Source organism: Microcaecilia unicolor, chromosome 1 (assembly GCF_901765095.1).
Source record: "Microcaecilia unicolor chromosome 1, aMicUni1.1, whole genome shotgun sequence".
Taxonomy (NCBI): Eukaryota; Metazoa; Chordata; class Amphibia; order Gymnophiona; family Siphonopidae; genus Microcaecilia; species Microcaecilia unicolor.
Window position 1 is genome coordinate 73883959 of NC_044031.1, and position 16697 is coordinate 73900655.

General features: G+C 43.6%; 1 protein-coding gene across 1 annotated transcript in view; it reads left to right on the plus strand.

Moving 5' to 3' along the window:
• Positions 1-16697, plus strand: part of DPP6 (dipeptidyl peptidase like 6) — a 931600-nt gene that overhangs the window by 642219 nt on the left and 272684 nt on the right. The window contains 1 exon segment of the mRNA XM_030198448.1: positions 6961-7042. Coding sequence (XP_030054308.1) covers positions 6961-7042 — 82 coding nt within the window.

Consider the following 16697-nt stretch of genomic DNA (forward strand, 5'->3'; position numbering starts at 1 on the left):
ACTTTCATGACAAGGTGTGTACATTGAAGCCAGTTGGTATTTTGTATTTTACAAGTGTATAGGTGAGACATATCAAGGCTGGCACAAGGGACTGTGGTGCCCTGAGCCAACGTTTACATTCCCCGTGATCCAGTAGCTCCCCCTCCAAAATCCCAAATTGGCACTCTTTATCATCGGTGCCCTGAGCCAGTGCTTCATCTGGTTCACTGGATAAGCTGGCCCTGCCTCATGTGCTCACAAAAGACTTGCCCCCCACCTTTTTTACAAAACTGCATTAGCGGCTGCCAATGCGATAATGCCAACACAGCCTATTCAAAGTGAACGGGCTATGTTGGCATTGCCGCATGGCAGCCACTAGTGCAGCTTTGTAAAAGAGGGAGGGGGTTGGTGTTGTAGTTTCTAAAGTGTTGGAGAATCCACAAAAACCATCACCAGCAGAGGAGGTAATATACTTTATTCTTGTCTCACTAGAAAATCACAGTTCTGTGGTTGTCATAGTGAGCGTGAGGTATGGATGGGTCTGCATGAGATATTGTTTAAATTATTTAGCATATGTTAGACGATGCTATATTGATGCATTCATCTTACTTAATATAAACTCCTTTGGGTTCCTTGTTGGGTGATGATAAGGAATATAAGCCTAAGTATAGAGTACACCCCTATGCTGTTCTAATGTATATGTTAATGAAGATCAAAAGTGCATTTTTTTTTCATCTTTCATTTTGTTAACAGTGCAATGGCATCAAAATGACTGCATGATTACATCTGGTTTTGCCTTATCAGTGCTGCAGTTACAAATATTGATATCTTAAGTTTACACATCTGGTTTTGAATATTTGACAGATGAAATGTGCTCTATTTTTTACCTGGTAGTTTCCTTCTGCTTCCAACTCAATTGGAATCCAGGGTGGGGATGCTGGTGCAAACTTAATTTATACACTGGAATTTCCCCCCCCCCCCCTATTTTTTACATGCTTCCTGCTACAATTCAAATCATATAAGCTAAACTTTCTAAAATTAGAATGATTGAGCCGGTCTGGTGGCTCAGGGGCAGTCCTGTACAAGATTATATAAAAGATCCTCAGTTCAATCTCTGAGGACCTGAAATCCCCTTCCGTCTTCTTTACTAGGACACTGGACCTTCATGGGCAGTCAAATGATGCTACCGGGCAGGAGCAAGTCAGGATCCTGGGGAGGGAGGGAGGTGGATAAGAGAAGGAACAGGGTTTCATTGGGGGAAGGGGGATGGAACTTCTGCAGATATTTATGCCCAATGTTGCAGCTGCAAGGGACACACTAGATATCAAGGATCAAAGGTCCTGTTGGGGACCCCTGCTTATGTAACCTGGGTCTCACCCGGTTCTAGCTCCAGACTCGGGCCACAAAAAAAGTTCACTCTCTTTCTCACTTCAATCCTCTCAGTCTTCGCTTTCACGTGGGCCACTCTCATCACACACCTCAATTCCAATCCACTTGCAGCCAAGCTAGGGGTGGGTCAATGGTCTGGAATAGTGATCCGGGAGTTTGGGAGACACTTTACTGGTTCTGGGTTCCACTCAGCTCTTCAGTCCAGGAGCCACACGACACTCCAAAGGCTTAATAACAAACTCAACCTTTATTATAACTTCTGCAGCAAGCAGATGGCAACTTGATGCTGCATACATCTAGTAGCGCTATAGAAATGATAAGTAGTATTTTCTTGCAAAACAATTGATTGTAGCACTTAATCTCCAACTTCTGTTGTTCCATTGGGAACACCTATACCACTTTCTTCAGGAGTATACGTGCAGATATACTTCAGGGCAATTTACATACAGACCACTTCTTCTATTCATGCCTATCCTGGGAGGCAGTGTTAAATCCCAAAGGCTGTTTCTTCCCTCTCAATCAGATTATCTCCCTGTCTGACCCTTCTCCAGCAGTGATCCCTCTCTATATCCACCCTGGACCTGGGACTGAGCTCTCTTTGGCTCCAATCTCCCTGCTTCCAGGCTGGAACCCTTCTCTGCCCACCTGTAGCACTCTTAATCCTCTAGTTGCCACTTTGTGTAGTAGCCCCCCCCCCCCCAACACCCTCCTTGTCAGCCAAAGGTTACACTCCTTCCAGCAGAACTCCCCTTTCTCCTCCAGATTTATTGGCAGGGGATTTTCAGACAACCAAAAGACCAAAAAAAGTCCATGTGCTCTCACATACAACCACTTTTATTAACTCCTAACTCCTCCCAGAACTGTCACTTACCCCAACACAGGCACTATCTTTCCGTATTTTATTCCATAAACCCTCCCATAGGCTCGGCTTCCTCCTACTCAGGGACCTCGCAGTCACTCCCCCCAGTGACTCTTTACCAGGGCTTACTCTATTCAGGAATCCCAACCTAACCAGGGATTACACTTAATTCATTGATGCCCCTTGTTGGAGCTCCAGGTAAACACAGAGGCTGCTGGCCCTCCAGGGATAGGAGCCAACTTTTCAAAATGATTGGGGGTGCAGAATTTTTTTTTCTTTTTACAGGTGATGCATGTCCCCCTCCCCTCTCCCCCAGCCCCCCTCCCCCTCCCCCTCCATTCATATCCAGCAATTCTCCTCTCTCCCCTACCCTCCCCTCTCATCCATGCCCAGCAAATTCTCCTCTCTCCCCTGCCCTCCCCTCCCTCCATCCATGTCCAACAAGTCTCATCTCTCCCCTGCCCTCTCTTCCATGTCCAGTGATTTCTCCTCTATCTCCTCCCTTCCATGCCCAGCGATTTCTCCTCGCTCCCCTCCCCTCCATGTCCAGTAACTCACCCCAAACACCACCTGCCCCTTTTCAGCCTCCCTCCCTCTTCTCCGAGTTCCAGTCCCAACCCCAGCCCAACCTCTTCTCCCACAACAGTCCTCCGCCTTTGCCTTCCTGCCACCCAAAATTTAAAACTCATCTTACCTTGGTCCTGGCAGCAGTGAAAGGCGAGCGGACTCGGCTTCAACCTTCCCTTCTCTCTCAGCTCTGGTTCTGCCCTCATTTCCTGTTTCCGCGAGGGCAGGACCAGAGCTGAGAGAGAAGGGAAGGCTGAAGCCGAGCCTGCTCGCCTTTCACTGCTGCTGGGACCCGAGGTAAGAAGAGTTTTAAATCCTGGGCGGCAGGAAGGCGAGGACTGTTGAGGGAGAAGAGGGCGAGCAGGTCAGGCTGGCTGGGGTTGGAAACGGAACTTCCGACGGCAGGTTAAATATTTGGGGGTGCTCGAGCACCCACAGCACCCACGGAGTTGGCGCCTATGGATAGGAGGCCATGGGGGGGCAGGAGGGGAGAGTCAGATTCCAATCAGCACACCCTTTAAATCTTGCCAGTGTTAACATGAAGGGAAAAGATTTTTTTAAATCTACTTCTCATGCATTGTCATAGCCAAGGAGGCAGTTCTAAAACTGTGCACCTATAATTTAAGTCTGAGCTATAGAACTGGTGGAAATCCTCACATCTAAATGCTGGTGAAGTTACACATATACATGTGACTCCTGCAAATGCTCTACCCATGTGTACGCCTGTCAAGCACACGCTACATAAAGTATGCACATATTACAGAATAGAGCTTAGGTGGCATTTATGTGTATATGTGCATATATAACAGTATTCTAGTTTTAAATGTAGGCTCCTTCTTTACAGAATTCCTTCTAAGTTCTTGGTAATAGCAGCAGGTGAATAGTTTTGTGCAAAGTTTAGCTAAGGGATGCAAATCAGCTGGCATAGACACATAAAATTAACAAAGGAGATTTGTGCATCAAAAGTAGATGCATTCATAAGTAAATAGGTACATAAGTATTGCCATATTGGGAAAGACCAAAGGTCCATCAAGTCCAGCATCCTGTTTCCAACAGTGGCCAATCCAGGTCACAAATACCTGGCAAGATCCCCAAAAAGTACAAAATATTCTATACTGCTTATCCCAGAAATAGTGAATTTTTCCCAAATCCATTTAATAACGGTCTATGGACTTTTTCTTTAGGAAGCCGTCCAAATCTTTTTAAAACTCCGCTAAGCTAACCGCCTTTACCACATTCTCTGGCAACGAATTCCAGAGTTTAATTACACGTTGAGTGAAGAAAACTTTTCTCCGATTCGTTTTAAATTTATTACATCGTAGCTTCATCACATGCCCCCCTAGTCCTAGTATTTTTGGAAAGCGTGAACAGACACTTCACATCTACCTGTTCAACTCCACTCATTATTTTATAGACCTCTATCACATCTCCCCTCAGTCGCCTTTTCTCCAAGCTGAAGAGCCCTAGCCGCTTTAGCCTTTCCTCATAGGGAAGTTGTCCCATTCCCGTTATCATTTTCGTCGCCCTTCTCTGCACCTTTTCTAATTCCACTATATCTTTTTTGAGATGCGACGACCAGAATTGAACACAATATTCGAGGTGCGGTCGCACCATGGAGCGGTACAAAGGCATTATAATGTCCTCATTTTTGTTTTCCATTCCTGTCTGTTCAGATAATGCTACTATAATATCCATATATTGTACCTGCTATTTGTGCAGGCCACCTGCTATTTGTGCAGGCCACCTAGACCTGTATGGGGTAATGCTGAAAAGGTTGCTGAACTTTAGGATACTGTCCACTAAGCGCACTTTCTATATTGGCAATTACACACATAATTGCTGTTATGGAACACTAGCATAAGTGGCCATTTATGCACCAACATTTTGGCACAGCTGCTTACACCATGTCAATGGCTGTGACTAAATTTTGCAGTTGCACATGTAACAGTATTCTAGAATCTTAGCGCCTTAGTAAAAGGGCCCCTAAGTGACAGTAGGGGTTACTGTGCTAACCCAGTGGTAACTGGGCAGAACAAGACGCTGCCCAATTACCGTGCAGTAAGCCCCGGCGCTACAAAAATAAAAAATAATTAGTTGTGACAGAAATAGCATGCGCTGGAGTGGGAACTACCACTGGGCTCCTGTGGTAGCCAGGTGGTAGTCCCAATTTGGTGCATGGCAAACCATGTACCACTGCTTTGTAAAAGAGACCCTTAGGCAGTCCGTTTTTTGAAATTGTTTGAAAAGTCCAAAGCACCAACCAGGTGAAAATTTTGAATGTCCAGCTAGCATGAATGACAAATGAATTTCTTATGTAAATCACTTTGGTTGTACCCACAGAAAGATGCTTAAGTACATAAGTATTGCCTTACTGGGACAGACCGAAGGTCATCAAACCCAGCATCATGTTTGCAACAGTGGCCAATCCGGGTCAGAAGTACCTGGCTAGATCCCAAAAAAAGTATAATACATTTTATGCTGCTTATCCTAGAAATAGCAATTCACAAGCTAGTAGAAAAACAAAGGAGTGTACCTTATGTTAAGGGAACATCTCAACCAGTCGCCAGGGATATTGTTCACCATTCACTACTATCGGTGTCCCTCTATTTTGCGACCGTTCTCATCATCGACGTTTCCAACCTTCCTCCCATTTAATTTTGCATTATTTTTTGATACTTTTTTTGATAATTTTTCTTCTTACTCTTAATATTAGAGCATGGAGGTATATCTGTACTATCTTCAAGCGCTTAACATACAGATACAGTGAACTTCCGTGTGGAATAAATCGGGTTCAGCTATCTCTATATATGGCACCTAAAAAATCGGCACTGACTAAGCGTATTCTATAATCGGCACCTAGGTTTAGGCACCAATTATAGAATATGATTGGTTGATATCTCAGCGCCTAAAACTACACGCATCCATTTACACTAATAAAAACGAGGCGTAAACCCTGGTGCATACATTTAGGCACACTGGGCCATATTCTATAACTACGTGCATAAATTTCATAATGCCCACTAAAATCCCATAACCATGCCCCTTTTTGCCTGCACACGTTAGAAGTTCGATACAGCATATGCTTAGCATGTTGTGCATGTAAATTCTAATCAGTGCCAATTAGTGCTTGTTAAGTGCTGTTATCATGGCTCATTAGCTTGTTAAGCTTATTACGTTATGCACGTTGTTATAGAATCCGCGCCGATTGTGACGCAGATCTCTAGGCACATTATATTGAATTGGGGGTAAGTGGATATATCATGTGACATAACCATTTAGGTACGGAAATGGAGTGCCTAACTGGCTATATTGAGCGGTCAAAATAGGCTGCTATTAAGTTAACCGGTTAGTACTGAATATCAACATAGCCAGTTAACGTTTTAGCGGCGAAAATAAACCTTGATATTCAATGCCTGTTGCCGGATATAGCCTGGCATTGAGGGGTTCTTTTACTAAGGTGTGCTGAAAATGGCCTGCGGTAGTGTAGGTGCGGGTTTTGGACACACACAGATCCATTTTTCAGCACACCTGTAAAAATGACATTTTTAAATTTTGACTGAAAATGGACGTGCGGCAAAATGAAAATTGACACATGTCCATTTTGGGTCTTAGACCTTACCACCAGCCATTGACTTAGCGGTAAGGTCTCACGCATTAAACAGGCAATTGTCTACACGCATCAAATGCCTTTTACTGCCCGGTAGCGCAGAAAATAAAAATTATTTTCTGGCGTGCGTAGTGGGCGCACGTCAAAAATGAAATTACTGCCTGGGCCACATGGCCACACGAGTGGTAACTCAGAATTGGTGTGCGTTGGACGCACGTAGGCGCTTATGCAGCTTAGTAAAAGGGCCCCTGAATATCCAGGATTAACGCCTCCGGTGGACAGCAAACACGCAGCTCGCTGCCAACTAAATATCATGCCCCAGATATATAATCTACTTTTCTCAGTTGCATTATTACCTATTATTGTCTGGTGATAGTTCCCTAGTTCTGTTATATACAAAACTGTATATTTTCTATTTCTGTTTACAAGTTTTATCTGTAATGCAAACTCTAATTTTGACTTTGTAAAATCCACTTGAACGCATGTGAATCTTATTTCTGGAGTAGAATTCAGAATGGATGAAATTGTGCAGCCAACATAATTTCTCCTGTTTTTATAGGGAACACCATAATTTGAATCCACCAGAGGTGAAAAGTGCGCAGCTTCAGTACGCTGGATGGGGTCCGAAAGGGCAGCAACTGGTAAGACGACTGAACAGTTCCACATAGTTATCTTTTTGAGGCGTTGGTTTTGGGGATTTCACAGAGCACTGCCATCTTGTGTCTATTTTCTGAGGGGTCCTTTTACTGAGGTGCGCTGAAAAATGGCCTGCGGTAGTGTAGACGCGTGTTTTGGGTGCTCGCAGAATTATTTTTTAGCGCACCTACAAAAAATGCCTTTTAAAAATGTTTTGACGAAAATGGACGTGCGGCAAAATGAAAATTGCCATATGTCCATTTTGGGTCTGAGACGTTAACTCAAGCCATTGATCTATCGGTAAGGTCTCACGCAGTAACTGGGCAGGTCTACGCACGTCAAATGCCACTTGATGTGTGTAGCTGCTGTGCACCAGAAAATAAAAGTATTTTTCAGGCATGCGTAGCGGATGCACACCAAAATTGAAATTACTGTAAGGGCCACGTGGTAACTGGGCTGTAACTCCAATTTGGCGCACGTTGGGCGCATTTTTATTCTAGTGTAAGATCGTGATGTGCCCCACACTGTTTAATTTACTTTTAGACATTGTATTGGAAGAAGTTGACCTGCTGGAGTTTTTTTTGCTGTGCTGTTCTTTGTTTTGCAGCAACTGAAGTGGGTGACAATTCTTTATTATTTATTGTTTGTCCCCTCATGTATCATTTAATTATAAAGCTATTTTGAAACGTTTTTAAACACCATTTAATTAATTTTGAGACATTTTCAGAGTCCCATATATTATTTATCCCATCATCCACAATCAAATTATTTATTTATTTTAAATGTTCTTCAGCACCATTTAATTATCTATTTCTTTTGAGATGTTTCTAGTGGCCAATATATATAGTAATATATATTTTTTATGTTTGTCGTCATGGTATCCTTTTTTACCCCTTTTTCCCTTCCAAGTATCATGTTCATTTATTCAATTGACACAATATGTTTCTATGTACATTATTTGTGGTTTTATATATGTTTTTAATTTGTTTTTATATTGTTTGTTAATTTAGAGCCCCTGACGCAGCCCTTGAGGGCGAAACTAGTCTGTGTTGGGCGATTATTTTTCTAATAAAGTTTCAACTACACAAGTTTTTGCCTCCACGTTGGATTTTGTGGATCGTCTGCCTTCTTGTTTTTTGACCCATCTCAATTACAGGAATTTTTATAAGTTTTTTGGGGGGGGGAGGGGAAGGCCTTGGCAGTTTACATTACGGGAGCAATACCTTTTGGAAAGAACATGCACTCTTTCAAAAAAAGTGCCCACACTTCTGAAAGAATGTGTATTTTCATATGCAATGTACGCTTTTCACCAAGAGGGCACTCACTTTGAAATTAGTGTACACTCATCGTGATAGTGGCTAAATTGCACCACCAATGAGGGTGTGTTCTTTACTATACCACCAACCTGCTGATGACTCACCCCCAATACATACCCCTCCAATCCCCTTAATCACCCCTTCTCCGAAACATCATGACTCAACTGGCCTCTCACCCAAGTGAAAGCTCTACCCTCATGTAGTGTTCAGAATCTTCCCCCAGCCCCCCCTTCACTCATGGGTCTTACCAGAGGTGCTCATTGGTGGTATCATGGGTTGGGGTGGGAGTGATCTGGCACAAAAAATGGCCACACTGATCCCTGGGGATCAGACTTCCATATAAGTGAGGCATTCCCTTTAATCACCAGATTTTCTACAGCACTATGTGAGTATGATCTAGTGAGTAGGGCTTATCAGGGTCAGACCTGCCCCTACCTGTTTGCCCCAATGAATAATCAGGCCAGTGGAGCCCATATCTCTGCTATTTGCATTTCAGTGCTGTTAAATGTGTAAATTTTTTTTATCATGTTTCATGGTAGTCCTTTTATTATTTATTTGGATTTTGCTCGTACCTTTTTCAGTAGTAGCTCAAGGTGAGTTACAGTCAAGTATGATGTGTATTTCCCTGTCCTTGGAGGGCTCATATAATCTAAGATTGTACCTGAGACAACGGAGAGTTACATGACTTGCCCAACACAAGGAGCAGCAGTGGGATTTCAACCTCTGGATATCAAGACTAGTGCTCTAGCCACGAGACCACTCCTCCACTTAGGTTTCAATTTGCTGTATTTAGGTTTATACTTGTAGATTTTACTATTGTTATGCAGTTAACAAAATTGAATCTCTTCATAAAGGCAGTTAATAAATCCAAATAAATAAATATTCTATAAAGGAAATTAGGCATCTACTGTTCTTTATAGATAACTCAAATACATGCCAATATTTTAGACGTGAGCACTTAAACTGGCCATGGACTAGTACAGTACTGGCATTTATGCACATTTTTGCCACCTAGATCTTGGTAGCTCCTTATAAAATTACCCCATTAGGACTAGGTTCTATATATCAAGCCTAAAAAATCAGCACTGAAAAAAATACACCTGGGCATATTCTATAAAGTATGCCTAAATTTAGGCATAAACTGTAGAATATGCATACATTTCCATGCAGTTTATAGAATATACCGAGTGCCCATGTGCTTGACTAAATTTAGTCGTAGGCAATTACACCAAGTAAAACTTGGTGTAAATGCCAACGCCTAAATTAGGTGCAGTTTGGGTTTATTCTATAACAATGTGCTTAGATTTTAGAAAAACTCATGACCCCACCCGTTCCATGCCCATGGCCAAGCCCCTTTTTCGACTATGCGACTTAGAATTTACACGCATCATATTACAGAATGCGCTTTGATAGTTGTGCCTGTAAATTCCATTTAATGCCAATTCATGTCAATAATTGCTTAATAACTAAGTTGTGCGCGCAAATCCAGAGTGCAACTGGCTTAACATATGCAATTTAATTCACGCTATATAGAATCCGGGAGTTAGTGCCTAAACAAGTATTAATGTAAAAATTATGGATCCAATATTTAAAAGCATTTACCCCCCACTGTTTACTAGTCCACGCTAGGAGCTGTAGATGCACTACTGCCGACACAGCCCATTCAAAGTGAATGGGCTGTGTTGGCACTGCTGCTCAGCAGCCGCTAGCACGGCTTAGTAAACAGGGGGTTTATTTAGGTAGCAGCACCCAAATAAATACTGTTGAGAGAGATACAATGCCACTAAATGTCTTTATGTGCTGCCTTGACGCATGTCTGGATAGTACTGGGGTGGTACAGGGGCATAGTCAGAATAAAGATATGTTATCGGAATAGCAGTGATTTTCAGCGCTGCTATCTGGGAGAACTATAGGATATGGTGTGCAAATTTCCATGCGCTATCTTGAGATGCGTGCGAAACTAAGTTGGCTAACGAGCTAATGAATGCAAAGTACACAAACCAATTACCGCTAATAATTATGTGCTAACAATCAATTATTGGTGTTAAATGCCAACATTTTTGGTTTGCACGCACATCTTGCTAAGCACTAGGCTATAAAGATCCACGTGCAAATCTTACAGTGCGCAACACAAAAGGGGCGTGGCCATGGGAGGTGCATGAGTGGGCCAGGGGTGTTCACTAAAGATGTGCGCAGTATTACTAAACGCTGGAGATCTGCACCTAACTTACATGCCAGGATTTACACCAGATTTCAACTGGTGTAAATCCTCACACCCAAAGCTGGGTGTGGCAGTGGCATACCGAGGGCGGGGCAGTGGGGGCGGTCCGCCCCGGGTGCATGCTGCTGGAGGGGTGCAGAAAGCAGCCGCACGGCTGTCGGCTCTGCTGGTTCCCTGCTTCCTCTGCATCGGGGGGGGGGGGGTGTTGATGTGTCGGGGGTGTCTTGCTGCACCCGAGGAGGATGGACGCCGCTGTACCTGGTTGTGGGGGGGGGGGGGTGTGCACAGCAGCAAGCCGCACCGGGTGGCAGCTAACCAAGGATTGCCACTGGGGTGCGGATCCTGGTGTTACAAGCTATTGTATAAAGGGCACCAATCCCAGAATGCCCGTTATAGAATACCATTCAGCGCTGATTTTTTCAGTGCCGAATTTTGAGTGCCATTTACTTAATCCAGCCCTATGTGAATAAGCTCTCTGGATAGCAGCTAAGTAATGCCAATGTCTGGATAGTGCTGCCAGTTCACGGCTCAATCTGGATAATCACCAGCAGCCAGTATTCAGGTACTACCGTACATATCTGGACTTCTGGCCTATAGAAAACACTGACCATGGTGGGCTCAAGATTTGGGGGAAGGGTATTTCTTAGTAATAGTTTATTGACCCATGATAGTAATATTAGTGCCAGGGTTCAAGTCTGTGCACCAGCTGCCTTTAGTTGTTTATAAGGCCCTACTTTCATTTTTTGAATAATCGAATTGTTTATTGTGTTATTTTATAAAAGTAACATATATGTAGATGTACCTTCATAGAGTTGGCTCCTACCTCAGATGTTAAAGTCAGGTCTAATAGAGCAGCATTCAGGTCCCTAGAGTACTGTAGTGGTTGGTGAAGTGCACTATGTACGTAGTGGGGGACTCAGGTCCCTATCTCCCTTTACCTGTCACACTTGTGGTGGAAACTGTGACCCCTCCCAAAGTCACCAAAGCCCTACTGTACTCATATACAGGTGTTCCCTTCACTCATAAGGGCTATTGTAGTGATGTACAGTGGAAGACAGTGTGTTTTGGGTGGGTTTGGAGTGCTCAGGGGGGGACAAGATAAGGGAGCAAAGGTGAGATATGCACCTCAGAGCATTTTCACGAAGTGCACAGAAGTGCCCTCAAGGGTGTCCCATTGCTCTCCTGAGATGTCTGGGGAACCAGTCTACAAAAAATGCTGGCTCCTCCTACATCCCAATGGCATGAATCTCTACATTTTCACTTATTCGGGTTTTTTTTTTTTTTTTTTTTTGAAAATGGCACAAAAACAAAACGACCAAAAGCACAAAACCTTGTTTGAAACAGTATTAAAAAAAAATAAAAAAAGACAGACATTTTTCTTTTTCAAAAATAACTTTCTTTCCTATTCAGATTTTGAACGTTTTGTGCAAAACGTCTAAAGTCGGACTTAGCCATCATATCGAAAATGCCCCTGCTTTGTACTGTAAGTCTAAGTGCTTTGAAAATTCACCTCAGTGTCTGGTAGTTGAGGGAGTTTGTGTTGCTATCACTGATTTGACTGGGGTTAGAGCTAGCCTGTCTGAGTGTTCCCCCCTTAGCTTGTTTTTAAGGCCACTACAGGTATCAGTTATAGTTTTTCACCACTGAACTGCAACTTCACTTTTGGCTGCTGCAGACACTGTTGAACCCTTACTGCTACTACCACCAGCTAGCTGCTAAGAAAATACTTCTTTATGGAAGGGGTGGTGGAAGCATGGGACAGCCTCCTGGTGGAGGTGGAGAAGACAAAGCCTGTATTTGAATTCAAGAGGATGTGGGTCAGGCATATTGGATCTCTGAGGGAGAGAAAGAGATAGTATATGGTATAGATAGGCAGACTGGATGGACTGTGTGGTCATCTGTGGCTCCCCTGTGCGTCCTTACCATTTTCCCAAGGCAATTCTGTGCTGTTCAGAGCACTTTTGGTGCCTGTTGAACTTCTTCCTTCTTCCCTTGCCTGGACGAGTGCTGACTCCTCCCTGTGACATCACATGGGTGTTCAGGTTGAAGAACAGGGGAAGCATGCTGGAAAGGAGCGTTGCTGTCATCTGTGGCTCCCTTGTGCCTGCTTACCATTTTCCCAAGGCAATTCTATACTGGCCAGATCTCTTTTGGTACCCATTGAGCTTCTTCCTGCTTCTCCTTCCTGGATGAGTCCTGACTCTGCACACTGTGATATCACAGGGGTGCACGGGTTGAAGAATAGGGGAAGCACACCGGAGAGCATGTGCTGACAAAGGAGCATGACTACCGCGCTCCTTTGGACGGACATTGGGTGGACTTGGAGAGTGAGTTCTATTTTTTAGTTTTTGGTAAGACTCTATGTGTAGCCTTTAGGGATTTATAGAGTTTATTATGGAAACCATACTAGTTTTGACCAGGCAGGGAAGATATGGTAGTTTGTCTTCTGTTTCTGTGTGTAGAAGAAGTATGCCTGGTCCTACAGAGGCTTTACAGATTGTTCCTTTGATGAATAGAAATAGTGGAGCATTTGATCTGATGAGAGTGGGCTAATTAATGCCAGGCCTGTAAGGCAAAAAACAACTTTGATTGTTGATTTGATCTTAGAATTTAGATGTTCTTTGTGTAAATGAATCTTGGTTGTTGCGGACTGATATTGCTGTAGATAAACAATGTTGCCCACCAAGCTATTTATGGAAATGGTCTGGTAGGAAATTCTATGCGAGTCTCAATCAGGATTTCGGTCAAATCACAGCACCAAAACTGTTCTAGTATCCGCAATGAACTCATTCAAACAAGCAATTGCAACTGGTAACAAAATACTCCTCCTACAATTCGACATGTCCAGTGCCTTTGACATGGTCAATCATGGAATACTATTACACATACTAGAATACTTTGGAGTAGGAGGCACAGTTCTCAAATGGATTAAAGGATTCCTGACCACAAGATCATACCAAGTAACAACGAATGCGGACAGATCACCCCCATGGATACCTGAATGTGGAGTCCCCAAGGATCCCCCCTCTCACCAACCCTATTTAACCTAATGATGATACCTTTAGCCAAACTTCTAGCCAATCAAAACCTTCACCCCTACATATATGCAGACAATGTTACAATTTACATCCCGTTCAAACATGATCTAAATGAAATCACCTAAGATATCAATCAAAGCCTCTAGATCATGCACACCTGGGCGGATGCATTCCAACTAAAACTTAACGCAGAAAAAACACAATGTCTTGTACTCACCTCACAACATAACACAAAAAACTTCTCCACCATAATCACACCATACTGTTCTCTTCCCATCTCACAAAACTTGAACATTCTTGGAGTTACCATTGATCGAAACCTCACTCTCGACACCCACGTGAAGAATACGACGAAAAAGATGTTCCACTCCATGTAGAAGCTCAAAAGAGTAAAACCTTTCTTCCCGAGATACATCTTCCATACCCTGGTACAGTCAATGGTAATAAGTCATCTGGACTACTGTAACACACTGTACGCTGGCTGCAAAGAACAGACTATCAAAAAACTCCAAACAGTCCAGAACACTGCCGCCAGACTCATATTTGGAAAAACTAAGTACGAAAGTGCAAAACCCCTAAGAGAGAAACTTCACTGGCTCCCACTTAAAGAACGCATTACGTTCACGATCTGCACGATTGTACACAAAATCATTCACGCAGATGCCCCAATCTACATGCTAAACCTCGTGGACCTATCTCCCAGAAACGCCACAAAGTCATCCCGCAAATTTCTCAATCTGCACTTCCCCAGCTGTAAAGGACTAAAATACAAGCTCATGCACGCCACTACCTTCTCTTACATGAGCACTCAGTTATGGAATGCACTACCAACAGACTTGAAAACAATCAACGAAATAACCAACTTTCGCAAATCTCTGAAGACATATTTCTTCAACAAAGCTTACAAAGAGAACCTACAGTCCTACTAATCCACTTCACTAACCCACCCAACTATGAAAGTCCACCTCTACACTTACCCGCTTAATACTTTCCTTCTTTCTTCCCTTACTTAATCTTTGCACATTTTTAATTGTATCTGACACCCTGGAATAACAATGTCATAACAAAACTATGTAAGCCACATTGAGCCTGCAAATACGTGGGAAAATGTGGGATACAAATGCAAATAAATAAATAAGAGGGGTGGAGGGATTTTAAGGGGTTTTATTTATTTATGCTGGGCATTTAAATTTTAAGAAAGTTCAGGCATCTCATGATTTAGTATTTTAGTAGTAACAGATAAGACCATGTCTTTTGTTTGTTATATTGTCCTCTAGGATTACTTCTGCAGGACAGTTCATTATTATTTGATTTTATTTCTGCTTTGCCTGTTCAATTGGAGTCTATTTGTGTATTAGGTAATTTTAATTTTCCTTTTGATCTAAATTCAGTTTCTTTTATAAAACAGAACTATTTATTTTTTGATATGTTTTTATCTTTTGATTGTGATCAATTGATCAAACAAGTTACACATTGTGTAAGGCATGTGTTAGATATAGGGGGTCCTTTTACTAAGGTGTGTTAACAGATTTAGTGTGCGCTAATTATTAGTGCACACTAAGGGCCCTGTTTGCTAAGGTGCACTAGCATTCTTACCATGCGCTAAATGCTAGAGACACCCATCTACATTCCCTGGGGGTTCACAATCTGTGCATAATCCTATAACATTGCTGCCTATAGAGATCTGGTCTGTGGGATAGATGGAGTTAATGGGGCTGGATAGTAAGAGACATAAGCATTGATGGAAACCAGCATACTGGGCCTCCAGTCCAGCTCCATGCTGGAGCCTGGAACAAAGTTCTCATCACAGGTGTCCCTTGACAAAAGGATAGGTAGACCTTTGCACTGCCGCTCCCAGGAAGGGGGCAGCAGGTACTGGTGCCGGCCTCATTTGTCCTGCCCTAAGCATTATCATGTCTGTGCCAACCATGTTGCAGCAGCAGTCCAGCCCCATATACCTCCTCCACCCTGCAAACACACACCCATTTGCCAGACTGCATACAGCTAATCTAAGTACTCCTATTACTACTACTACTACTATTCATTTCTACAGTGCTACTAGACATATGCAGCGCTGTACAGATTATATGCAGGTGCTTTTTTTGTCCCTAGAAGGCTCACAATCTAAGTTGTTTGTAAGTAAAGGTTTGTTGTCTCACACTAGCCACCAGTGTGGTACCAACCAGCTGGTGTTCCTAGGCAGTGCCCAGACTAAAGTTTACTCTCGGGCTTATTTTCGAAAGAGAAGGGCGCCCATCTTCTGACACAAATCGGGAGATGGGCGTCCTTCTCTCAGGGTCACCCAAATCGGCATAATCGAAAGCCGATTTTGGGCGCCCTCAACTGCTTTCTGTCGCAGGGACGACCAAAGTTCATGGGGGCGTGTCGGCAGTGTAGCGAAGGCATGACTGGGGCATGCTTAAGAGATGGGCGTCCTCAGCTGATAATGGAAAAAAGAAGGGCGTCCCTGACGAGCACTTGGCCGACTTTACTTGGTCCATTTTTTCTTGCGACCAAGCCTCAAAAAGGTGCCCAAACTGACCAGATGACCACTGGAGGGAATCGGGGATGACCTCCCCTTACTCCCCCCAGTGGTCACTAACCCCCTCCCACCCTGAAAAAAAAACTTAAAATTTTTTTTTGCCAGCCTTTATGCCAGCCTCAAATGTCATACCCAGCTCCATGACAGCAGTATGCAGGTCCCTGGAGCAGTTTTAGTGGGTGCAGTGCACTTCAGGAAGGCGGACCCAGGCCCATCTCCCCCCTACCTGTTACACTTGTGGTGGTAAATGTGAGCCCTTCAAAACCCACCAGAAACCCACTGTACCCACATGTAGGTGCCCCCCTTCACCCCTTAGGGCTATGGTAGTGGTGTATGGTTGTAGGGAGTGGGGTTTTGGTGGGGGGGTTGGGGGGCTCAGCACACAAGGTAAGGGAGCTATGTTCCTGGGAGCAATTTCTGAAGTCCATTGCAGTGCCCCCTTGGGTGTCCGGTTGGTGTCCTGGCATGTCAGGGGGACCAGTGCAGTACGAATACTGGCTCCTCCCATGACCAAATGGCTTCGATTTGGTCGTTTCTGAGATG